Source organism: Mirounga angustirostris, unplaced genomic scaffold, assembly GCF_029215605.1.
Source record: "Mirounga angustirostris isolate CCGP_5_RB_7025 unplaced genomic scaffold, mMirAng1.0.hap1 SCAF_7, whole genome shotgun sequence".
In the NCBI taxonomy this organism is placed as follows: domain Eukaryota; kingdom Metazoa; phylum Chordata; class Mammalia; order Carnivora; family Phocidae; genus Mirounga; species Mirounga angustirostris.
This window is the reverse complement of record NW_026991715.1, coordinates 153,275,513-153,300,344: the sequence shown is the minus strand read 5'-3', so window position 1 is coordinate 153,300,344 and position 24,832 is coordinate 153,275,513. Positions and strand designations below refer to the sequence as shown.

General features: G+C 62.8%; 1 protein-coding gene across 1 annotated transcript; it reads right to left on the bottom strand.

Moving 5' to 3' along the window:
* Positions 1-1,487: 1,487 nt before the first annotated feature.
* TERT (telomerase reverse transcriptase) lies at positions 1,488-24,463 on the bottom strand. Its single transcript, XM_045863892.2, has 16 exons — positions 24,245-24,463; positions 22,827-24,132; positions 19,408-19,603; positions 17,965-18,145; positions 15,812-15,991; positions 15,242-15,400; positions 12,756-12,851; positions 12,096-12,181; positions 10,020-10,133; positions 9,567-9,638; positions 8,695-8,883; positions 5,503-5,629; positions 5,040-5,101; positions 3,547-3,671; positions 2,837-2,974; positions 1,488-2,339 (listed from the first exon to the last, which is right to left on the bottom strand). Exons 1-16 carry the CDS (start codon positions 24,461-24,463, stop codon positions 2,236-2,238), a joined length of 3,354 nt encoding a protein of 1,117 aa, XP_045719848.1. The 3' UTR covers positions 1,488-2,235.
* Between the last annotated feature and the right edge of the window lie 369 nt (positions 24,464-24,832).

The window sequence follows — 24,832 nt, the reverse complement described above, 5'->3', positions numbered from 1 at the left end:
AAGTGTCCCCCGCACATGGGCTCATCCTCAACCACGACCAAGCCAGGGCAGAGCTCGGCCTGTCATCCTGACAAAGCCTGCAGCTGCATGCACAGCACATTCTGTCCGGGGCACCTCAAAGGGGCTACTAGGTGAGGCTCTGGCCAGGGAGGCCAAGGGCCCTAAGCGGGCCTCTTGACCCTCCACGAACTTTGGCCACTTCCCTGGTGGCCGTCCCCCACAACCTTGTCCTCTACCCACCTCCAAGCTCCTAACCCTGACCTTGGAGTCACCACTGTCTGCTGCGTCCCTGGGGCCGCTGCTCAGGACAGCCCATCCTCCCTGCGGGGGAAGGGTTCTCAGCGTGGGGTCCCCCACCCCACCAGCAGCACCTGGAACTCCCTAGAAGTGCGAACCCCAGGCCCTTCCCCAGATTTGCTGAAGCAGAAGTCTGTTGGCGGGGGGGACACCTTTGCTGTTCAAGCCCCCAAAACAGCTTAGGCTGACATCTGCCATCTCATCTCCCAGGTCACCCGTGAGCCCCCTGCCTCTCCCAAAAAGTTGTCGGGGCCACCCTTCTGCTGCCCAATCAGGCTGACCCCCTCTTGCCACAACCTGTGGGGCCTCAGTCCCCGAGATCCTCAATCTAGCCCCCGCCAGAGCCGCGACCTGTGACCCTGAGTACCACACCCAAACCTGGCCCTTGCTGCGGCCTCTGCTGTCCCCCAGCCTGGGGGGCTCCCAGGTGCGAGAGCAGGATCCCCGCCGGCTGCCCCGCTCAAGCAGCTCCGCCTGCAGAGCCCATCCCCACACCTGCTCCAGGCCCAAGTGCTGCTGCCGAGGCGTCTGCTCGCCACGAGCACGGCGCCGGAGTTCAGCTAAACAGGAATGAAGCAACCCTACCGTGGTCAGGATGCAGCATGGGGGAGGGGCAGGGCCATCCCTGGGAGTCCCCAGGTGATGGAGGGGACAGATGGGTGCAGGTGGGCAGGCACATCCACCTGCCCAGGTCCAGAACACAGAAGCAGGAGACCAACAGCCCGGGGCGGTGGGGGGTGGGCAGGGCTGGACGTGGGGCAGCGAGCTACCACCTACCTCCCAAACCCCTGTATCACGCCCCCACTGCCCACTCCAAGGAACTCTCCAGAAGGAGATCACCTGGACACTGTGAAGCCAGAGAAATGTGCTTAGGAGGGAATCCAGTGTTCTGGGCCTCAGGCCCTTGCTGCCCACACCCTTCCAGAGTCCACAGTAGGGCCAGAGTTAGCTGTAGACAGGGTGGGTGCTAGGCAGGGCCTTCTGGCCCACTGCCCAGCTGCACCTGCCCTGGGGGGGTGCCCTTTCCCAATTCCCCCTCCCGTCCTCACATCCCTGCCCCAGGAAGACCCCTGGGATCCCCCCCAGGCCAAGGACCCCGCACATCACGTGTGGACACAGGCGCGGGTGTAATTATGGAAAATGGTATGCATGCCTCACGCAGGATGCGTTTTAATACAAACATGGGAAAATGGAAGCCTCTAAGAGCAAAGGCTTGGCGTGTTCCTTCCATGGCTCCCCAGGAGTTACCGGGGGCAGCAGGTCCAGTGGGGGAGGCCATGCAGAGGAGTGCCACCAGGATGACCCAGGGCCACTGTGTGCAGAGCAGGGACCAGCGGGGAAGAGTCAGAAGTGGGGGTGGCGGCAGGTGGGGTGGGCCAGACACTCAGGCTCCAGGAGGCCAGAGCGGGGTGTGGGGGGCACAGGGCGAGGTCCCAAGGATGGGCGGGGATGGGTCTAGAACAGCTGACTGGACCTTAGCTTCTGGGAAAAGCTCAACGGGACACAGACTTTGGATGCGGCGCGGGGACGGCCAGGGGCGGGCGGGGACAGTGCAGGCCTGGACAGGTAGTGGGAAAGAGCCACACCCACTACCGAGCACGCTCAGGGACACGTGTGCAGACTGGGGCAGTCCCCAGCGGGGGTGACAAAGGTCCAGACAGACTGGACACGCCAGCCTGGTGCTCCTGCCTGCCCCCTCCTGGCGGCCAGTGGCTGAAGGACACAACCCCGATCACAAGAGGGTGCTGGGTGGGCTCTCCTCCCCGAGGACATGGGGGCTGACTTCTGCTGGGGGCGCCGGCCAGCAGCTCAAGTCTCAGGGTCTCAGGGGAGAAAGGGCTGAGACCTGAAGGTGAACCAACCCATCCCACCGCGTGAAGGCACACAGACTGGGGCTCAGGGGCCCTGGAGGCCACTCTGGGCTGGGAGGGCCAGTCGTCAGTCCAAAATGGTCTTGAAGTCTGCGGTCAGGCCGGGGTCAGCCGCTGCCTCCAGGGCGGCCAGCGTCACCCTCGGGAGCTGCCGGCATAGGTGTGCTTTGGCTGTAAGAGGACGAGTGACATCAGAATGCCCGGGACGAAGCCGACCTTCACCATGGCCTCGGGACTCCGCTGAGGGCCAGGCAGGCGAAGTCTATGCACTGAGCGCCTGCCTGCAGGCCAGGCTCCGGGTGCCTGGTGCGGCGGGCAGGAGGGACTTGCTGCTGGGGGTCCCTCTGCCCGTGTAGGGGCTGCCAGGGCAGAGGCCTGGGGACTTGGGTTGGGGGTGTAGAGGACACCCAGGCTAGCGGGGTGGAGGGAGCAGGGCCTTGGCCTCTCCCCACAGACAGGAGGTGAGGTGTGCAGAGGTAGAGTGACCGGGCGGGCGTGCCAGGCTCTGGGCTGAGAGAGCCCGCGACCCCAGGGCACCTGCACCCCATCCCTTGGGGGCTCCTGGACCCACCCACCGCCATTCAGACACGGGGGAGCCCAGACACTGCTCAGGCACGCACATAGCAGGACAGGGCCCTGCACCTGCACAAAGGGGTGCTCACACTTACCTGCCCGGAGAGCCCCCAGAAGACACCTGTAGGTGCCCCCGTGACGGGCCAGCTTGAGCAGGAAGGCGTGGAAGCACAGCCACCGTGCGGCCTCAGAAGGAAACGGGCCGGAGGCGCCCTTGGCCCCCAGGGACATCCCTGGGGGGACACAAGGACAGGCTAAGGCCCCGCCCAGAAAGACCACATGCTCCAATGTGCCCGATGCTGCCTGGGGTCCCTGCCCCACCCCCCACGAGCCCAGGAGCAGGGGCAGAGGCTGGGGGGCAGACGGGCAATTTTGTTTCAAGGTCAGCCCCAACACAGGCTTGGGGATCCATGAAGGCTGGAGCTTTGTTCCCCTTCTCAGAAGCAACTCCCACAAAACGGAAGTAACCAGGACCCTAGGGACACAGCATCGCCCGAGCTGCAGACCGGCCAGGTGCTTGCGGGACGGAGCTGTGGGGAGTGGGGACGGGGACACGCGGGGGGAAGGCCGGGCTGGGGACGGGCGTGGGGCACAGCCCCCTCCCCACTGCTGGCCTGCATTTGTGCACGAGGCCGAGGGCCCCAAGGGGAGGGGCGCCAACATGCCCAAGCCTGACAGGGGAGCTCCCCGAGCGCACAGCCGAGCTGTGTTGGAAGCGTGCAGGGGAGCATCCCGCGCATTCGCTGCACTACAGGGGACCCCTCAAAACCCCCCCCGCCGTGCCCAGGTTCCCACCCACGCACACCTGTGTTCCTGGCTTTCAGGTGGGAGTAGCAGTGTGACGCGGTGTCCGAGATGACACGGAGGAAGAAGGAGGGGTTCTTCCTCACTGGCTGGTTGAACGGGAACTGGAGCACACACGCGTGGAACCTGGCGAAGGGATGCTTTGTGAGAGGAGAGCCCCCTGGCTGGGACGCGTGCACGCATGTGTGTGCACGCATGTGTGTGTGCACGTGTCCCTGTGTGTGCATGTTCGCGTGTGCACGTGTCCCCATGTGTCTCTGTGTGCACACGTGTCTGTGTGTGCACGTCCGTGTGTGTGCATGTTCGCGTGTGCATGTGTCCCCATGCATCTGTGTGTGCACACATGTGTCTGTGTGTGCACATGTCCCTGTGTGCATGTTCACGTGTGCACATGTCCCCATGTGTCTGTGTGCATGCATGTGAGTGCATGTGCACACGTGGCACGTTCATGGTCCACACGCGTGTGCACACGTGTCCCTATGTGACCGCATGTGCACGGGACCGCACGACAGCCCCTCCCCAGGTACCTCATGCCCCTGGCCTCACCGACCACCCGCACCCCTTCTGGAGTAATGTGCCCGTGTGTCACCCTGCCAGCAACCTGCCTTCACACGCACGATAACCCTACTGAGGCGGGAAGTACTCCCCCACCTGTGGAGACCAGAGGCAGGTTTGGAAACAGCGCACGCACCACTCCAGGTCACACAGACTCGCCCAGGCCCTACACGGATGCCTGGCCCCTTGTCCGCCCCACGGCTCACGTGTCCATCTGTCCTGACTGTGACTGCAAGTTAGCAGCTCCCCTGAGTGGCCGGGGGGCAGGTCTCCCTTGTGAACCAGGGCAAAGCCCGGCTTTGTGTCCCCGCGGCCAACACGGCCTGAGGTGGAAGGGACCCCTCCCCCAAGAGCTGTAGGAAGGGACAAGCACCAGAGGGCCCCACGGCTGCCCAGCCACGCCCGTCCTCAGCAGGGCGACCCGGAGCCATCCAGGGGCTGAGAACGTTCCAGAAGCACACGGGGCCTCAGACGTTCCCATTAGTGGGGAGGGAATGGCTGCTGGGCTGTTTGGGGGCCACATCCCACCACCCCTTTCTGGGGGACATCAGAGGGCCACGACCCTCACCTGTACCCGCCTGATCCTCTGCTCTCGGGGACCCAAGCCCTGTGGTGTCTGCCTTCCACCCCCACACGCGGGCTGCCCGCACCTGCCTCGTGTCCCCGGCCCCTGCGAGGTCCTGGGTCAGTGCTCAGGAGTGGGGACACCCCAGGCCACGCTGGCCACCCACCACTGCCTGGTGACAAGACGGACACCCCCGCCCACGCGAGGTGTATGTACGCACACACACACGAAGCTGCAGCGTCCGCGGCTGAAAACTTGGCAAATACCTCATCCTTATAAGCTGGGACACGGGAGGGCAGGGCGCTCTCCCAGGCCGAGGGAGGGCTGGGGACACGGTGGGCCTGTGGCTGTGGCCGTGTGGCCGGGGAACCCACCTGTAGGCCTGCAGCAGGAATATCTTGTAAACGTTTGTATAAACCGTGTGGACGCTGTTCACCTGGGTCACAAAGAAAGAGAAACGCCGCAAATACATCTGGATTTTAGACTTCTGTCTTACTTCATCACCAGGTCAAAGGGAGGCAGAAGGCAGCGGCCCTGGGTGGTGGCGGCAGGGGCTGCTGGTGGGAAGGACAGGCAGGGAGGGGCGAGGAGGCGGGCGCCAAGCAGCTCCAGGGCTGAGCCCCAACGCCTTGGACCCCACCGTGGGGAGGCGCCCGGCGCCCGGAATGAGGGGCTCAGGCGGGGGGGAGGGCATTCGCATCCGTGCACATGCTTACACACGCACGCACACACGTGCACGCACACAAACACCTGTATGCTTGGCGCACGCGTGCCGTAAACCACACAGGCCGCGCGGGTACGAGTTGGCCCGCGGGCACCTGCCGGCCGTGCGCTCACCTGCAGATCCAGAAACAAAGCGCAGCACTTTAGCCGCAAGACCGCAAACAGCTTGCGCCGCATGTTCCTCCCGGGCTTGGCGCCCTGGCTGAAGGTGAGGCTCGAGCGGATGGAGGTCTGGGCGTAGCTGCGGGACAGAGCAGGAGGCCCTGAGCTGCGAGTCCTCCTGGCGGCAGCCAGCCTGCCCGCCCGCCCGCCCACGCTGTCAAATCTGCACCCTGATCACACCTCACATCACAGGTGTGCGTCCGCCCACGCCCGGGCCACAGGCGGTGGGAGCAGAGAGCACGGGGGACTCAGACGGGGTGCGGCCCTCACGCACCACACACATCTGGGTCAGTCTGGGTCACGTACACGTTCATTTGTTAGTGACAAACAGCACAGAGCACCAATAAAATCTACGGGATTCAACCAAATGCGTTGATCACACGGCCAACACACGCCTGACTGGGTGCCTTCCTGGGAGAGGGTCCGAGCTGGGTGGGGTCTCCTCAGGCTCAGCGGGGCAGCTCTGGCCACACAGGGCCTTCAGGCCACAGCCCGGAGGGCTTCTCGCAGGAGGAGGCCGCCCCACCCACAGTCTGACCCTGTGGACGAGGCTGACATGGTCTCAAGGTGGGAAACACGTAAGACACGGGAAGTGGGAGGAGAGTCGCCCGCTCAGCACCAGCAACACCAGTGGGCGCCCCAACCACGCCGCATCCCGGCACCTACGCACCCGAAATGCCCCCGTGACCCGTGTAGTCTGTGGCCGGGGAGGTATTCCTCAGCACCAGCTTCAAACACGCTAACCTCGAAAGCAACTTTTCATCTCATTGAGTGTTTTTTGACAGCAATTTCAAGGGCAGAATACAGTTTCTTCCGGGTGAGGCATGACATCCACCCGGCCGCAGAGGTGGGTTTCGTTAGCTGCCCAAACAAACAGTCAAGCAAAATCTCTGATGATGTCCGTGATTTTTGTTCCCTGAGGACAGATTTTTGGAAGTGCAGTTACTGGGAAAATGTATGAATGTTTCAAGAACTTTAGTACAAATTTGCTGCTTTCCAGAGAAGTCGCTGCGTTTGCCTAGCGCTCAGAAACGTGCCCACGTGCCCGGGCCTGACGGGAGCGTGGGCGCCTGGGACGGGGGCTTCTCTGGCCGGTGGGCAGAGCCTGGCGGAATCCCCTCCACACGCTGCCCCCTCTCCTCCCTGGCGGCATCCACCGCAGCATCACTACAAGCCTCCGTGTCCAACCTCTGCAGAGCTCAGTGCACGGAAAGGAGGTCCTGGAGCCAGGCCCGGGTTTGAATCCTGCGTCCCATGCAGCTGGGTGACCGGGGGCAGGTCCCTCGTCTGCGCCGAAAGGACACATCTGAGAAGTGGCAGCGGGCCCCACCTACCGGGCTTGGCGAGGCCACTCGTGCTTAGAGACACGGCTACCGTCTGCCCGCAGGCTTCAGGCTCCTAGGTGCTCAGAGCCGCTCGCTGCTTCCTTTCCGGTCTGCCAGTCCTGCTCACTCCTCCCCTGCGCCAGGTCAGAGGACTTTCATCCACCTGTTTTCTGAGTCCTCCTGCTCTGTCCCTGCTGTTTTGTTCCCGAGCACGCCCAGAACTCGCTCCTGGGTGCGCCGTGACACAAAGCTTGAGGTGCGCTGGCTGCTCCTAGTTGGTTTTCTCAACCAGGTGTCCTCCCCTCACTCCCACCCGCGCAGCACGGCAAACTCGCTCATGCTCGCGAGGGCAGCCCCGGCACTCTGGCCATCTTGCCTGAGCTGGGGTTTGGGGAGGACTCGGAAGTCCCCAAGACAAGCCCGCCTCGCCACTGTCCTTTCCAGGACGGTTCTCCTGCCCCTCGTGTCTCCTCCCCCTCGTGCTCACTCCTCCCCCTGCACAGGACACCTTGTGGGGTTCCAGGCGCCTCTGCCTCCGCAGCTGAGCCCTAGGGCTGCACCCATGAACAGGCTCGTGCTGAGAGGTCCTGTGGAAGCATGGCTGCCCACGCGCTCTCGGGCATTGTCATCACCCAGCCAGAGTCACCTGGAATGGCGGTCCCTGTCCCCCAAACGGCCACAGCTTCTTGGGGAGCAGACGGTGGTGGGTGGGCCGTTCATGACCAACAGGTGTGGTCGGGGCCGGACGGCAAGGGAGGGCTGGAAGCTGGGGAGTCAGAGTCGAGTCCCAAGGATGAGACCAACCAAAGATGGGGGCGGTGGGTGGCAGGGGCAGGAAAGGGGCCTGGGCTTCGCACGCGGAAGCACAGACGTGGATCCATATGGGGAGGTGGGGGCAGCAAAGCGGGCTGGGAGAGCGGAAAGCGCACCATGGAAACAAACTGGGAGCGTTCAAGCCAGGACAGTGGAGTCCCTGACTAGCGAAGGGAAGACCCACCCTCCAGCACGACTGTGGAATCAGTATTTCGTGTTCATACAAGAGCAGGTTCCTGCATCCACGTCTGTCCTGAGCTGTGTCTGGGCCAAGCCCGAGGTTGGGCTGGGGGCTCTCAGGCTCAGGGGAAACTGGCCATGAGGGGCTGCACTGAGTCCCCAAGCCCACATGTTACAGCCCTAACCCATGTGACTGTGTGTGGGAACAGGGTCTGTAAGAAGCAATTAAGACTAAGGTCATAGTGGGCCCTGACCCAACAGCACTGATGTCCTTGGAGGAAGAGAGACGCCAGACATGCCTGAACGCAGAAGGACGTGAGGACACAGGGAGACCACGATGAACACCACGAGGAGAACCAACCCTGCCCACAGGCGGATCTCGGACTCACAGCCTCCACGAAGTGAGAACAGAAAGTCCGGCGAGCCGTTGGTCTGCGGTATTGTTCGCACAGCCCAAGCTCACCAGGACAGGGTCCCACGTACCGCATCCACGGCAGGCGCCGTGCACCACAGCCCTGCTCCCCAGGGAGGCCACAGTGGGCGATTCGGGGTTGCCCCCGTCCTAAGGAGCTTGTGTCCAGCAGGTCCCCAAACCTCTGACCTCAGATCTACACAGTGTCCCTGCGGAACACACCAGTGACCCCCCAAATCTCCGGCACAAATTCCTCTTACCAAAAAAGCCCAGAAAACTGCTCGCCTAGTGAGTGCGCTCAATCCCAAGGAGGATGTGTTGCCACCCCCGTCTGGACTGGACGCTGGGCACCCCTGACGTGTGACCCACCCGTCACACGCGGAGACGGGAACGTCCACTCGCGGGCGCACTCACCTGGAGTAGTCGCAGGACACCTCCAGGGTCCGGGTGTCCAGCAGCAAGCCACACCACGGGAACAGGGAGTGGGCCGGCAGCTGCAGGGGGGCCGCGCTGCCCGGGGCAATGTCCTCCACGGGGAAGTTTACTGCTGTCTTCTGCAAGTTGGCCGTGCAGCCGTATTCAGGAACGCCCCTGACCAGCGTCCTGAAGCAGAGAGACCAAGTCAGCCACCGGGAGGAGAGGGGGACACCGCCGGGGGCTCATTCAGTGCCACGGCCACAGGCGCTGAGCCGGAGCCACGGGCACGGCGGCGGGCGTGGGTGCTGCCCTGGGGACTGGGCTGCCTCCCCAGAGGCCCCTTGGAAGTTGGGGCACGCGCTGCACAAGCGGGAACAGAAACGAGGCCACGAGCGAGCTCGTGAGGCTCCCCTTTCTTCCCGTAGGCCACGTGGGAGGGACGTCTGCCTGGTTGCTAGAGGATGGTGCTACGAGGCCTGGGGGCCACATGGGGGTTGGTTATTTTGCCAGAATTAAATTGGGCACGTGGGGTCCTCAGCGCCATCCCTCCCAGGCCCCAGGAGTCTTCCTTTCAAGTGTGCTTTTCCAGGGAAGGAGAAAGTCATAAACCGAGGGGTGTTTGCTCTAGTTGCTGGCTGTCCTTGGACAAACCCGTCGCCCCAAGCCTGCCCGCGGGGGAGTCCCAGGGCTCAGAGGGACCGAGAGTCCAGTGGGTGTGCCCTAGGGCCACCGTCCACACAGCAGCCTGCATAGGACGCCCTTAAATGTAGATTCATCTCGCGAGGGGGGAAATGTTACCCCGCGGCGAGTCAGGTCAGCTGCTCATGGGCATCAGGAGTGCCGTGGAGACGCGCGCGTGGGGGCCTCACCTGAGAAAGGCCTGCGCTTGCGTCAGGTGAGGCGTGACCAGCAGGAAGTCGTCCACCAGACGCAGGAGCACCCTGCAAGGGGACAGATGCGCCGGGTGCTGCAGCAAAAGGGCCCGAACGTCCAAGAACCTTAAATATCCTAGTTCACGAGGACAAGGATAAAGTAACTTTCTGCAAGGAATCTAGACAAAGGCTTACACTCCTCATGGGACGTGGCTGCAGCCGGGGACGCACGGGCGGGGGTGCAGCCGTGGGTCCGAAGCCCGTGGAAACGCGCTCAGGCCCTGGTCATGCCAGCTGCCGCTTCTACGCCTACACTCAAGACCCGCTCACTACCTCCCACGTGACCTGACACAAAGCCACGAGTATGGCACCGTCCACACACCGAGGACCCGAGACGCAAGGTGGGGCACAAGCTAGTCCACACACACACCCCCCATGAGGGATCCATACCCGTCCTGCTGGATTCCAGGAAACAACCTGCTCTCCATGTCCCCATAGCACAGACTGCACAGCAGCGTGGACAGGATGGAGCCCTGAGGGATCCCCTGGCACTGGACATATGACCTGGGGGGTAGGACACGGGTAGAAGCAGGCCCCGGCAGACCTCGCGTTACAGACACACGTGCGTGCAGACCACGCACGTGGACCATGCATGCATGGAGACATACCGCACACAGACCATGCACATAGACTACACACGCATGGAGACCACGCACGCACACCACGCATGCATGGACCCATTTTTATAAAGGTCACGCAGACCACACAGACATGCAGACCACACACGCAGACCACACACACACACGTAGACCACATACACAGACCACATATGCAGACCACACAGCACACACACCACACGCAGACCACACATGCAGACCACAGACACACACACAGACTACATACACAGACCATGCACAGACCACGCATGCATGGAGACACACTGCACGCAGACCACACAGACATGCAGACCACACACGCATGGAGACACACCACACACAGACCACAGACACACACACAGACCACATACACAGACCACACACAGATCACGCATGCATGGAGACACACCACACACAGACCACACATGCAGACCACAGACACACACACGGACCATGTATAGACCACACACACATGGAGACACACTGCACGCAGACCACAGACACACAGACCACATACACAGACCACGCACAGACCACGCATGCATGGAGACACACCACACGCAGACCACACACACACACACACAGACCACATACACAGACACAGATACATGCTGATCATGCACACAGACCACAGACACAAACGCAGACCACGTACACAGACCACGCACAGACCATGCATGCATGGAGACACACCGCATGCAGACCACGCACATAGACCACACACGCATGGAGACCACACATGCACACCACGCATGCATGGAGACACACTGCACGCAGACCACACAGACATGCAGACCACACACGCAGACCACACACACAGACCACATATGCAGACCACACATACAGACCACACAGCACAGAGACTCACCACACGCAGACCACACATGTAGACCACAGACACACAGACCACATACACAGACCATGCACAGACCACGCATGCATGGAGACACACCACACGCAGACCACATACACACAGAGACCACATACACAGACACAGATACATGCTGATCATGCACACAGACCACAGACACAAACGCAGACCACGTACACAGACCACGCACAGACCATGCATGCATGGACACACCGCATGCAGATCACGCACATAGACCACACACGCATGGAGACCACGCACGCACACCACAGACAGACACGCAGACCACACACGCAGACCACAGACCACGTACAGGTGCACACACGCCACACACACGGGAGGGTATGTGAACCGAGGTTTGTCTTGTGCTCCCGTGAAGCCCTGCCAGGTGTCAGTTTACACATGCGACTGTCCACATGGGCCTGACCCATTTTTATAAAGGTCACAGCAGGCAGAGAAGTGGGTGGTGCCGCTCTGGGGGAGGTGTCGGGGTCACAGGTGTGGCCTTTTCCATGGAGGAAGTTCTCTTTTGACACGGGCGCCACTGAGCGGCATGGCGCCTTGGTGCAGACTCAGCCACTGTGCACTCATCAGGAGCGTTGTTCAGGATGCAGACATTATTTTATATTTGGAACAGACCTACATTTAATGAGTGCTGTAATTCTTTATAACACAATAACAATACATCCTTTAATTAAAAAACTTCTGATTCCTAGAGCATAGGGAGTGATCCCAGGGAAGGTGCCCACATTCCAAGCTGACTTCTAACGACCTTGGCTGTGAGCCTGAACCCCCAGGACCACCGCTCTCATCAGACACACACTGGGGTCCTCATGCAGGGGCTCACCCAGAGAAGTCCTGTTTTGTGTGTATAAACAAAAAAATCATCTGTCGGCATTTAAATGCCAAAGGACTTCCTGAACCCTGGGAGCCGAGTGGCCGCAGAGCCTGCAGAGGGTCTGGAGGTGACGACAGGAGGTGCCAAGGACCCCGACTCACTTGCCCCCGATCCTTATGACGTGGTTGTGCACCAGGCGCAGGAAGAGGTGGAAAAGGCCGCTGCTGGTTTCGTTCAGAGAGGAGCTCTGGAAGAGCAAACGGAGGTGTGGGCGGGCGGGGGAACCACTCTGATGCCATGCTGGGCGGTCCGCGGCTCTGGCCGGGCTTGAGCCTGTGGACGCCGGCCCAGACAGCAGTGCCAGTGTGTCCCGCAGCAGCTGGTGGCAAGCCGGCAGCTGGAGGACACGGGTCTGCACGTCTCAGAGCCTCAGTGGGTGGACCGGCTTGTCCCTAGAACTGGGTCTGCAAGAGGCCACAGAACCGTGGGGGACTGACCCATCACCGAGGGCCCTGCACTCAGAAACGGCCCCCACTTACATGCAAGAAAATGGGTTTCCCACTAGATGGTCGTCCCAGCTGGGGATACAGGGCAAATCCAACTTGTCCTCCTAAAGGGAGGGGGCATGTTTTCTTTGGGCCTCACTATCAAAACCGAGGGAGAGGACGTCTCTAGCAAATCACGAGGACGCAGCCGGACTGCAGCAGGGAATCTGGCGGCGTGGTTCGCGAAGAGGCTGCACCCGGGCCCTTCCAGCCAGACGGTGACCGCCACCCGCGTGCTCGCCCCTCCCGGCGGTGAGCCCCGTGCCTGATCCCCACCTGCTCGATGACCACAGCGTCCCTCAGTGAGCTTGTCTCTTGCAGACGCTCCACAAACTGTCTCATGTACGGTGGGAGGTCTGCGAAGGTGGACACCTGCTGGCACAGAGAAGGGGGTGAGAGGTGCGCAGCCCAGGCCCGGTGAGCAGAAGTCACGTCACGGGAGACCTTGTCCGCATCTGGAATGGGCAGGTGCCGTCCGGGAATGGGAGGGTATGGCACCGGGAGCAGGTCAGGACCACAGCGCACAGGAACCGTCCACCTGGTCACTCCCCTGACGACAGATGACATCTGAGGAAAGCCGCTGGGGGTCCCAGGCTTTGGGGGGGGCCCGCCTTCCCGAGACCCCTCCTGAGGCCTGTCCATTCACCGTGGTAGATGGAGCCCGAGCAGAAGGCAGTGGGGGTCACGGCCACCCAAGCAGCCAGGATGGCGGGGCTGGTCTGGGGAGGAGGGGACAGCAGAGAAATGAGCCCAAACTGCAACCTCTTCCCTAGTCCCACCAACTCTGAGCATCAGGTGCTGCAGGGGGTTGCTGGGCGCTGCTGCAGAGGCCGTGAGGGGGGCTCTCAGGGGAGCGTGGGGGGTGGGGGTGGCGGTGGTCTAATACCAGCCCTGTCTGATCAAAGTGATCCACCGCTCCCACCGTCAGGGGAGAGATTCTCCCGTGGAGAAAGCCAGTATCATGCAAAATCTTTGCTTTAAAATTTTTCTTCAGAAGACTGGCATCTCATGGAAATGAACGGGGGGGTGGGGGGGTCACCACAAGTGAAACAACAGCAGAAAAGGCTGCTACTGAGTTGCCAGGATTTAAAAATCAACAAAGAAAAAACAATAAACAACATAGTAAAACAAAGAAAAAAAGGAAAGATGAACCAGAGGCTGGAGTCTGAGAAAATTCACATGGGATTCGAGAACTGAAGAGCAGGTTCGGTGAGCTGAAGAATCCAAGAAATGGCTTTAACAGCTGGTCAGACGAGAACGCGAGTGTGGCCGGAGTCCGTGTGCAGAACAGACGCAGAGAGAAACCAAGACCGTGAACAAGCTGCCACACTAGGTCCCGGAAATGAGCTCCGTGGACGGAGCCCGAGCACAGGGGCTATTCTCACGGAAACGCAGAATGGCGTCGCCACGGCAGGGGACAGACAGCGTTGCAGCTGGACGGACGCCGTCAGGCCCGAACCCCTGCCTAACTGGCTCCATTAAAGTGAAAAACTTCTGTTCATCGAAAGACCCCGTTTGTGACCAAAAAGGCAGAGACAGTCCCTCGGACCAAGGACTGGCACCAGACACGTGAAGATCCCCGAGGAATCCGTGACAAACGGCACGTGGCTCATCACAAGCGGGGAGCTGACCTCAACGGGCACCTCACAAGTGGCCACTTTGTGCAGGGCGCTCAGCGTGCACGCGTCGCAGGGACACTGGGCCCCAGAGCAGTGCCGCGCCCGGGACGCTGTGGGCACGAGCTCGGCCGGGCCCTGCGGCGGGGCACACGTGGCAGCGTGGGCGGGCACCGTCCCCCAACACGAACGGCCCCCCCAGCAACACCCCCAACAGAAACGAGAGCGCTCGGCTCACGGATGGCCCGTCAGGCGAATGCCCGCCCAGCAGAAAGCAGAGCCCCGCTGGGCAGCGCTGATGCCACAGAACTCGGACCACGACAAGGAGAGCTAAGAGCTGCTACCCGCCACCTGGCCGCGTCTCAGACTTGCGGGGGAGCAGGGGAAACCAGACAAGAAGGGCACGTTCTGCCTGATGTCACGCTCGTGGAATTCGAGACAGGTACCTGGGTCCGCATGAGTGACGTCGGAGCTGGGGACACCCCGGAGAGGGGCAGAGGGGTCTCGTGGGCACCTGTGATTTTCTACATCTCAAACCCGGTGGTGGCTGCCGTCTGTGTCCACACGGGCAAAACTGCATTTCGCTGCAGACTCAGGATTTGCATGCCACACTCATCTGAGCCTCGCCCCAGAGGTGGTCACGTGGGCTCTCCTGAGAACTGGGTCGGCTCCTTCCCCTCGGCAGCCTTCCGCTTCCCCACAGCACGGTGCTGCCCTGGGGGCCTGGGCGCTCAGACAGCTGGTAGGGAACTGCCGCGTGCTGACCAGGCCACTCGTCCTTTCCCAGCCCTGGCCTCCAGGGGCGGTGGTGACCCCAGACTCTCAGCTCTGCTGCGTGGGCAGGGGCGGCGAGTGAGGCCCAGCTATCCTGGGCCCTCCCCTCTCCCTTGCGCTGGCCCATGGGGCACACTGAGCCCCCTGCACGACCACGGGCCAGGGGGGCCTCTGCAAACGGACAGCGGGAGGCAGTGGCCCCAGGACGAGAGGACTCGAACAGACAGGAAGGAGAGTGTGAGGCGCTTTCCGGGTCTGGGGGCAGACGGAGTGCAGCTCAGCACCCACAGACTGGGCAGAGGCACCCACGTCACGGACATGTCCACACCGCAGACACCCTCATCACGGAACACACACCCCCGGGGCTCTTACGTGTCTCTTGAAGGACTTCCGGACGTGTCCCTGGGCGGTTCTCCGGACCATGGCATACTGACGCACGCAGTAGGTATTTTCTTGAGGCCTGATCACGTTGGCAATCACCTCTACCAGCCTGTCCTGGGGGAGGGCATCATACGCCCCGGTCACATCCACCTATGTGGGAATGGATGTGCTGTTTACGGGCTGCCCCCAGGGTCCCTGGTACTGCCGGTCCTGACCTGCTGTTACCGAACTCAGGGGAACCAGACGCGGGAGGACCTGAGACACCCTGCACCCCCACTGTCCCCCTGTCCCTGCCACACACACCTGACCCACGGCCCCCAGGCTCAGCACCCCGGGGCAGGCCTGCATCCCTCCCTACACCTGGAGATGTGATGTGGCTTCCCCAAGCGACGCCCCATTCGGGCAAACTCGAATTTTTGGGGCTGAAGGCCAGCACTCCCGCCCCCTGCTCCAGCCAGGCCCACGGTGCACGGCCAGCTGGTGGGGGGGCTGCTCCCGTAGGCCGGACGTGGCCAGCTGGCTCACTTGGGTGTGGGGTGGGGGCCGGAACCGGGCACCCACCTTGACAAAGTACAGCTGGGGCGCCGGGTCCCGGGCCCGCATGCGCAGCACGAAGGCGCGCCAGGCCCTGTGGATGTCATCCATGCCCAGCACGGAGGCCCCCAGGAGGCTGGGGCGCCGGGCCCGCTCATAGTTCAGCACGCTGAACAGCGTCTTCACTTGTGAGGTGAGGTGCTGGACCTGTAAAGCTGGCCCACGACCGGGGCCGCACCCTCAGACGACGCCCATCAAATGGGGGCCTGCGGCAGACCTCCCACCCTACCTCCCGGGCCCCCGGGAACAGCTCCCTGCCTCTGCGCCTCCCCTCGCCCACCCAGCATCCCCCAGACTCCGGAAGGGCCCGACGGCCGATCCTCCCACACCCCCAGGCCCCAGGTCTCCCAGGGATCCGGTACAGGATGTACAGAAACTGCAGCTAGCCCCAGGTGTCCGCGTTCTCCAGCTACTGAGCCCCCACCACAGACGGGGCAGGACACGCAGGAGGAACTCCTCTTCACTCGCAGACCCCACCAGGCCCCCAGCCAACATCGACAGCCCTGCTTTCTTATTTGGGGGCATCCCAACAGCAAAATCACCCCCAAACACGCTATGGAGCCACTAGAAAGGGGTCAGAGCTCTGGTGACAGAGATGCCGTGGAAGGGGACATGTTGGGAGGTGCTAACCACGGGGGTGAGGTCCTGTGGGGGGGTGCTAACCACGGGGGTGAGATCCTGCGGGGGGGTGGTGCTAACCACAGGAGGCGAGATCCTGCAGGGGGGGGGGCTGTTAATCACAGGGGTGAGATCCTGCGGGGGGTTACTAACCAGGGGGGTGAGATCCTGCAGGGGGGTGCTAACCACGGGGGTGAGATCCTGCAGGGGGTGGTGCTAACCATGGGGGTGAGATCCTGTGGGGGTGGGTGCTAACCACAGGAGGCAAGATCCTGCGGGGGGGGGGGGCTGTTAATCACAGGGGTGAGATCCTGCAGGGGTGGGTGCTAATCACGGGGGTGAGATCCTGCGGGGGGGGGGGCTGTTAATCACAGGGCTGAGATCCTGCAGGGGTGGGTGCTAATCACGGGGGTGAGGTCCTGCGGGGGGTGGTGCTAACCACAGGAGGCGAGATCCTGCGGGGGGGGGGGGGGCTGTTAATCACAGGGCTGAGATCCTGCAGGGGTGGGTGCTAATCACGGGGGTGAGGTCCTGCGGGGGGTGGTGCTAACCACAGGAGGCGAGATCCTGCGGGGGGGGGGGGGCTGTTAATCACAGGGCTGAGATCCTGCAGGGGTGGGTGCTAATCACGGGGGTGAGGTCCTGCGGGGGGTGGTGCTAACCACAGGAGGCGAGATCCTGCGGGGGGGGGGCTGTTAATCACAGGGCTGAGATCCTGCAGGGGTGGGTGCTAATCACGGGGGTGAGGTCCTGCGGGGGGCGGTGCTAACCACAGGGGCGAGATCCTGCGGGGGGTGGGGGAGGCTGTTAATCACAGGGGTGAGATCCTGCAGGGGTGGGTGCTAACCACGGGGGCGAGGTCCTGCGGGGGGCGGGAGGCTGTTAATCACAGGGGTGAGATCCTGCAGGGGGTGGGTGCTAATCACAGGGGTGAGATCCTGCGGGGGGGGGGGGGGGGAGACTGTTAATCACAGGGGTGAGGTCCTGCGGGGGTGGGTGCTAACCACGGGGGCGAGGTCCTGCGGGGGGCGGGAGGCTGTTAATCACAGGGCTGAGATCCTGCAGGGGTGGGTGCTAATCACGGGGGTGAGGTCCTATGGGGGGGTGCTAATCACAGGGGTGAGGTCCTCGGGGGGTGCTAATCCCAGAGGTAAGGTCCTGCGGGTCGCTGGAGCCCCAGCAGGCTGGCGGCAGGTGATAACGGGTCCTTCCTGTGCTCGGCTCCCGAAGCGCACAGAGCCCCTGCAGCGGCTCCAGAAGCCGGGGCCCGGTGTGGGCAGCCGTGTCATGAGAACCGGGGTTCTCAGAGGCCGTCTAGCACCTTGCAGGACTGGGCTTCCTATGAGCTCCTTGTCTACACTGGGGCACCCGGCCCCGTCAACGGTGCTCTGCCCCCCTGTGGGCCTGCCGTGTTGCAGACCCTCCTCTTGGCCTCCTGTCCACCTCCACACCCAGCTGGGGGTTCCATGCACTTGACTTAGAAATGAAACAACAGCGCTGACCTTCTTGTCTCTGCGGAACGTTCTGGCTCCCAGCACGTAGTCCATGTTCACAATTGGCCGTAGCCCACTGGGCTTGGGGAGGAAGCGGAGTCTGGACGTCAGGAGAGCCGCTCTGGCTTCCTGGTGTCTTCGGACGTCTGCTGCTGACAGTTCTCGGAGATGCACACGCGTGAAGTGTTGTCTGAAACGGAGAAGCTCGTGGGCTGCAGCTCGCCAGGTACGCGAGAAGTCCAGGGCGGGTAAGCCTGCCAGAGAACGGCCAGGCTCCTCAAGTTGGCAGAGCCAGGCCCCCAGCAACCCAGGATGCTGTGGCCGGCCACCTGAAGGAGCACCCTTCCACGGTAGGTGCCAGGACACCTGGTTCCCTCCAGCACAGAGCCCTGGGAGGCACAGGTGGGGGCAGCCAGGACCTTCAGGCAAGGGCGGAGGGCGGGGCAGGTGGTGACTGGTGCAGCCCCTAGAGGAACAGAACCCTCTCTCCATGGACCCACCAGCTCCCTGTCACCCATGACCTGCAGCCTTTCCCCCAACACCACCCACAGGCAGGGGCTGACGGCCCCAGGAGGGAAGGGCAGTATGCAAGCCCAGCCCACCCTGGGGACTCAAATGCCCACCAGACAGGGCGACAGCTTCCACAGGCCCCACAAGGAGTCTCAAGAGCTACTCTGGATCAGGTGCCATGAAATGTTTAAATTATTAAACAGGCTGCACTATTACCTCAACCTACGATAAAGGCCCCCAGACCGTCTCCCAGATGCAGGAGGACACAGGCCCAGTCCAGCTCCCTCTGCAGGAGATGTCCTGACTCAGGGCACGGGTTTGACCCAAATGCAGGATGCAGCCCAGGAGCCCTGACCTCACCACTTTCGGGGCCTTGCCAAGCCCTGTGAGGACACTGGTTGCGTCAGCCAGCCCAGGGTGCGGAGAAGCACAGCTTGTCTTTCAGGCTGGCAGACCATCCCGGACGGGATCCTGATCCAGCCTGCGTTCAGCACGATCCTTCAGAGGGACATAAACAGCCTGTGACAAGCCTAGCAGCCACTCAGGCAAGTCAAGCTGGAAGGAACTGCCTCGGGGTCCTGCTTCCCGAAGCACGCATGTCCCCAGACCCTGCCCGCACGCCGTCCACTGATGAGACAGCCCCACTCATTCCATGTGAATTAAAAGAGAATCCGACCCATATGCCTGGATCAAGCCAACGACCTGTCTGCGAGGTTGGTTCCATTCAGTACAAACTTCTTCCACTTTCGAGAGCCTGGACCCCAGGCAGCCCAAACTCTGACGTCACAGGTAAACAAAGGGGGGCCCCGGGAGTCTGTGCCCAGCATGGGACCCCCAGCGTGGGACCCCCAGGGGTCCTGCGGCCGGCTGGGCGGGCAGGACGCAGGGCTGTCATCTGCACACACAGGAAAAACCACGAGCGAGCGGCATTGACCAAGACACCTGATTCCTATGCTCTGTAATTGGCTCCAGACGCTCTTCCGATAGAAGAAGAGCCGGTTCTTCTGAAACGTGGTTTCCGTGACGTAAAAAAACGACCTGAGCAGCTCAACCACGTACGTGCCCATCAACCAGCACAGGAACCTGGCCAGGATCTCCTCTCTCCGACGGTGCTCCGCGGCGGGGACACAGCGAGCCCCTGAAACGGGAAAGGTACAGACACAGTGTCCACCCAGCTGCCCATCGCAGCCACACCGGCCGCTGGAAATGGGCAGGTGGGGACTGAGGTGCAGGGAGCACAATCCTCAGCCAGAGGAGGGATGCATGCCATTAACGATGCATCTGCCCATTACGGGAAGTGAGAGCACTCTGGATGTGTCGGGCCTTATTAGTTTCACGTTTCCTTTCCTACTTTGTAATGTGGCTACCGGAACGTTTAAATTACACATGCAGTCACGTTATATTTCTACTGGACAGAGAGCCCGGGGCTTCGTCATCAGTCCTGGGTTACAAGCGGGATGGAGAAGCAGAGACACGCTCTCCAGATGGGGACACAGCCACTCAGCCGCCTCACCACTGGGCAGTGGGATCTAGAAACGCCTGTGGCTTCCCAGGCTGGACCACGCAGGAGCTAAGGGCCGCCAGACGCTGCACAGCTGGGAACAGGCGGGGGGGGCTGCGAGCACTGACACGGGGCTGGGGACACGCCCCACAGCCCAAAACTGTCCTCTGCATCCCTGTGTATTTTATTCTGTGCACTCGGAAAGGTCATGAGAAGGGGTCACCAGGCTGCCACAGAGACCACGGCACACACGGAACCAGGGGCTTCACCACGAATAACAGACATGGAAGAAACCGTGAAGGAGCAGGAAGAGGACCCAGAGGCTGGGCTGGGGTAGAGGACAGAATGGTGAGGGGGGAGGGAAGAAAAGGGCAGCGGACAGAGCTCAAAGAACACTGACCACAGAGCACAACACGACCTCTATCTTGGGGCGTAACCAAGGTCGTGGGAAACTGCATCAGGCCCTCATGTTGCTCAGGACAAGGGACCCTGAGAGCCGCATAGCCAGCAGCTCCTAACCGCCACCGGGGGGCAAACCGGGAAGGAGGGTGGAGTGGGAGAGGCGCACGGGACCCCGGAAACGGGAAAGGCAGACAAACCGGAAGGAAGATGAAAGGGGCTTCAGACACGTCTGCAGTCGAGGAAAGAAGTCCGATTCTCCGGGTTAGTGGCAAAGATCAACAGACTGGACGGAAGATAAAACACCAGCCGCTGCTGGGCCGGGCCCCAACCGCGGGGCTCTGGGAAGGCTGGACACCGACACCCACCAGGAGAAAGCTGGCGTGCCGCTTGGCGGCACCAGAACCGACGTTCATGTAACGGGCACAACAGGGCATGAGGGAGATAAAACTTCTAAAATGCGCACACACCTCATAAAACCCGACGTAAATCCCGTCGGAACAGGATGGAAGGGACAAGCCCGCCCTTGAGGAAGACGGTGCTCCCCTGAGCATCTCGCCCTCAGGAGGGGCACAGGGGTCTCGGGCGGCGTGAACATGGCAACCGGCCACAGGCCTGCAGACGCCCAAGGGACACGCACGTCTGCCCAGCCCCATACCGCCGGGATCCTGCACACAGACCACCACACAACTGAGTCACAAGTCAGTAGGAAAGATCACACACAGCTCAACGACTTGCTGATCTAAGCAGAAAGCGTAGAAGAAACTAGAAACTTAGAAGCGACTGAAACTGGACAGGTGCAGACACAGGCAGAGCTGGGATGCGGCTAAGACAGAGCCAAGAGGGAAACACGGCCAATAGCCCCGAGAAGTCAGGCAGGAACGCCGGGGACCCTGACGATGGGGGACACGGCCCTGAGGCCCATCCGCGGCCTGTAGAGCCCACTGAGGACCCTCCTGAGACAGAGGACTCCACTCTGAAGGTCAAGGGGCCGCCGTTCAGACCGTTGTGGGGGCGCACATAAGTCGATGGGACCAGATGACAGCACAGCCCACGCAAGAGCCACGTGTGCCCGGGGTGAGGGAATAAGGGCTGCCACCAGCCCGACGTGGGCCGTGGGGACAGGCCGTGGGGGGGCACCTCCCCAGTTTCCATCAGGAATCCATTCTGTGACACCTAGTGACCCCGGGCTGACGATGTGGACGGCCCAGCAGTCTGGCCTCCGGGGATGGGGACGGGTTTCTGACGGGAGTCAGAGGGCAGAGTGGCAGGCAGGACATTGGTCGAGGCTGGCTTGCCAGAGGCAAAGGCCCGGGTGCTGTGCACCGAGCCCCTGCCCGAACTGATGGTCTGCACAGGGGAAGGGGTGTCCCAGCAGGGGAGGGCGGAAAAGGTGACCACGAGAGCCATGCTTAGACAGCCTTGGTCTCTAAGTGTCACGTAATCAGCCCAATGGGCAACGGGCATGGCCATGGCCAAGGGAAGGAGCAGACGGCCAGGGCCACAGCTCGAGTGTGCAAGGACACAGGGAGGTCCAGGGGCTGGGCCCCAGTCACCGGGGAAAGCAGCAGCTCCTTCCTGCGTGCAGTGCGCAGAGGCATGGCAGTCCCCGTGTGAAGCCAGGGACAGCGCCACGCAGCTCAACTCTCTCCACTAAGTGAGCGTCAGCCTGAGCGCAGGTCCTGTAGCATCCTGTCCACCGGTGCGAACCTTGGAAGCTCAGCCACGTGGCAGCACCGGGAAGGGAGCGGCTGGTTCCGGGCGTAGAGGCATGGCAGGTGCGAAGTTCTAGACGTGTGCTGTGCAACACGGTGCTTACCCTCTGCAATGCTTCCTGCACACTTAACCGTTTGCTAGGAGGGAGGATCTCAGGCTGTACGTTGTTTCCCCACAATTAAAAAAATAATAATAACCTTACAAACCCGAGTTACTGGGAGGTTGCCCCTCTGCCTGCCATCACCTGGCCCCAGAGCCTCTTGGGGAACTGGAAAGGGTGTGCCCCCGGCCCCCATCCGAGGCCATTATAATCACCATCTTTGGAGATGAGCCCGGGCATATTTTAAGCCGCCACCGCTAGAGACTGAAATGGATATCCCAGGTGGTAACCTTGGCTCTACTAGAGGGCTCTGCAATCTTCTTTCACCTAGAAGTCTCAGATGTTTTGGGAGCTTGGGGGAGGTCAAATGGCAAAAACCCAGGGTCTGTCCTTGTTGCTGCTTCCCACCGGGGAGGGCAGGGAGGGTGGCCGGTGGCTGGACCTGTGTCCCCACATCTGCTCACTGCGTGTCCCCAGCTCCTGCCTGAGTCCATCAGCGCCTCCAAGTTTTATGTAAATGGGATGCGAGGGATCAGGGGTGGAGGATGGAGCCCCCACCTCAAGTCCGAAGCCAGGTGCATGGGGAAGGTTGGGAGGGAGGGGCCTGCAGGGCCAGCCAGGCACCTGCTCACCTGGGCTGCTCACCTGGGCTCCCGCGCAGCCAGGTGCAGTCCTGCACTCGCATCTTCCACGTCAGCTCCTGCAGCGAGAGCTTGGCGTGCTTTCCCAGAGAGATGAACTTCTTCACGTTCCTCAAGAAGCGGCGCTGGTTGTGCCTGGAGCCCCAGAGCGCAGCGGGCACCAGCCAGCACAGGCAGGCCCGCAGGAAAGCATACACCTGCCAGGGGCTACTGTGCCGGCCGAGGAGCTGCACCAGGCGCCGCGGGTCCGCCTTCTCCTCGGGGGCTGCCGCGGGCCTCTCCGAAGGGCACACGCCCACTCCTCTGCACGCCTGGTCGCTAGGCGCCTCCCTGGGGGCCGCAGCCCGAAGCGGGCAGTGGGTCCTGAGAAGCGCACCATGCGGGCACCGCGCGTGGTTCCCAAGCAGCTCCCGGAACAGGGGCCTCATCCGCCAGTAGCGCGCGGGCAGGCGGCGCGTCATGCGGGCAGCCCCTGGCCTCCGGGGCTCGGAGCCCAGAAAGATGGTCTCCACGAGTTTCCGGGCCCCGGTCAGGCTAGGTGGCAGGGCGCTGAGCAGGAAGGAGGGGCGCAGCCGCTCCCTGCCCCCCGAGCAGTAGAGGAAATGCTTGGTCTCAGGGTGCGCTGGGTGATGGGGTGCTCCCTGGGGCCCCTGAGATGGCTGTGCGGCCGGGGAGGAGAGACGAGTCCCAGGGGGCCCTCCCTCCCACGAGGCAGCTTCCGCAGCGGCCCTGACAGGTGTCACTGCGCCAGGTTTGCTGTCACCCGGCCCGTGGGCCCCGCCCAGGTGGGCCTGGGCAGAAGGCCTGTTGGTCCCGCGCTCCGGCTCTGGCGTCACGCGGCGCCTGGGCCTCTTGGCCGGAGGCGGACTGTTCCCGGATCTGCCCCGACGCCGCCTTGCGCCAGAATTCCAGGCCTGGCGCGTGGGTCTGAGGTCCATCCGCGTCCCAGGACTGTGGCCGCGGGACGCGAGGGGCCGAGCCGCGGCGGGGACGCAGAGGTCGTAGAGCGGAGGCCCACACACCTGGTAGGCGCAGCTCGGGGCCACCAGCAGGTAGAGCGCGCAGCGCGTGAGCAGGTGGGTGAGCACATCGTCGCCCACGCGGCGCAGCAGCAGCCCCCATGCGCCGCTGCCACGCAGAGTCTCCGTTACCGTATTGGGCTGGTAGCTGCGCACGCTGGTCGTGAAGGCCACGGGCGGCCCGCCGCGGGCTCCGTCCAGCAGCGCGAAGCCGAAAGCCAGCACGTTCCTGGCGCCGCGCTCGCAGAGCCTCTGCACCACCCTGGCCACCAGCTCCTTCAGGCAGGACACCTGCGGGGGTACGGGTCCTGAAGCCCTGCGGACCGAGGCCCCGGGGGCCTGAGCGCGCCGCCCTCCCTCTCCCGCCCCGGCAGGCCCGAGCCGGGTTCCCGGGGCAGCCCACCTGGCGGAAGGACGGGGCGACGGGGGGCGGCCGCGCGTCCCAGGGCACGCACACCAGGCACTGGGCCACCAGCGCGCGGAACGCCGTTGGGTCCCCACGCCGCACGAGCCGCCGGCCCTGGGGCCCCAGGCGCCGCAGGAAGGAGACCAAGGACAACACCTCTCGGTAGCGGCCCCGCAGCAGGGCGCGCACGGCGCGGCACCGGGGCGCGCGCGGCATGGCCGGAGAGGGGCGGGTCCGCGGGAGGAAGGGGCGGGCCCGGGAGGGGGGGGGGGGGTCCGCACGAGGGGGCGGGGCTTCGGGGAGGAAGGGGCGGGGCAGGGGCGGGGTCGCGGCGTTCCGGGGTGTTGGCGCCAAGGTGTGGCGAGGCTACTGCGTGCTTTGGCCGCGCGACCGCATCCTCTCCACCCACGCCCCGCGACCCCTTGCAGGGTGCCGCGGTCGCAGCGAGGGTCGCACAGCGGGGAACGGTGGAGGTGGCCGCGGCTCTGGGGGTACCCACGGGGAGCCCTAACGTGGGGCACCTGGTGTGCTCTGCGCCCCGTGTTGAGAGGGCCCCTGGTTTGTCTCTTTCTCCCAGGGGCCGTG

What these genes read in the sequence shown, in the direction of transcription:
- TERT (XM_045863892.2), bottom strand. Translation starts at nt 24,463, where the DNA reads ATGCCGCGCGCGCCCCGGTGCCGCGCCGTGCGCGCCCTGCTGCGGGGC. An exon ending in CTGGCTGCGCGGGAGCCCAG is followed by an intron (nt 19,604 to 22,826) that starts GTGAGCAGCCCA and finishes TTCCCGTTTCAG; the next exon opens with GGGCTCGCTGTGTCCCCGCC. An exon ending in CCCAGCTGTACTTTGTCAAG is followed by an intron (nt 15,401 to 15,811) that starts GTGGGTGCCCGG and finishes ATTCCCACATAG; the next exon opens with GTGGATGTGACCGGGGCGTA.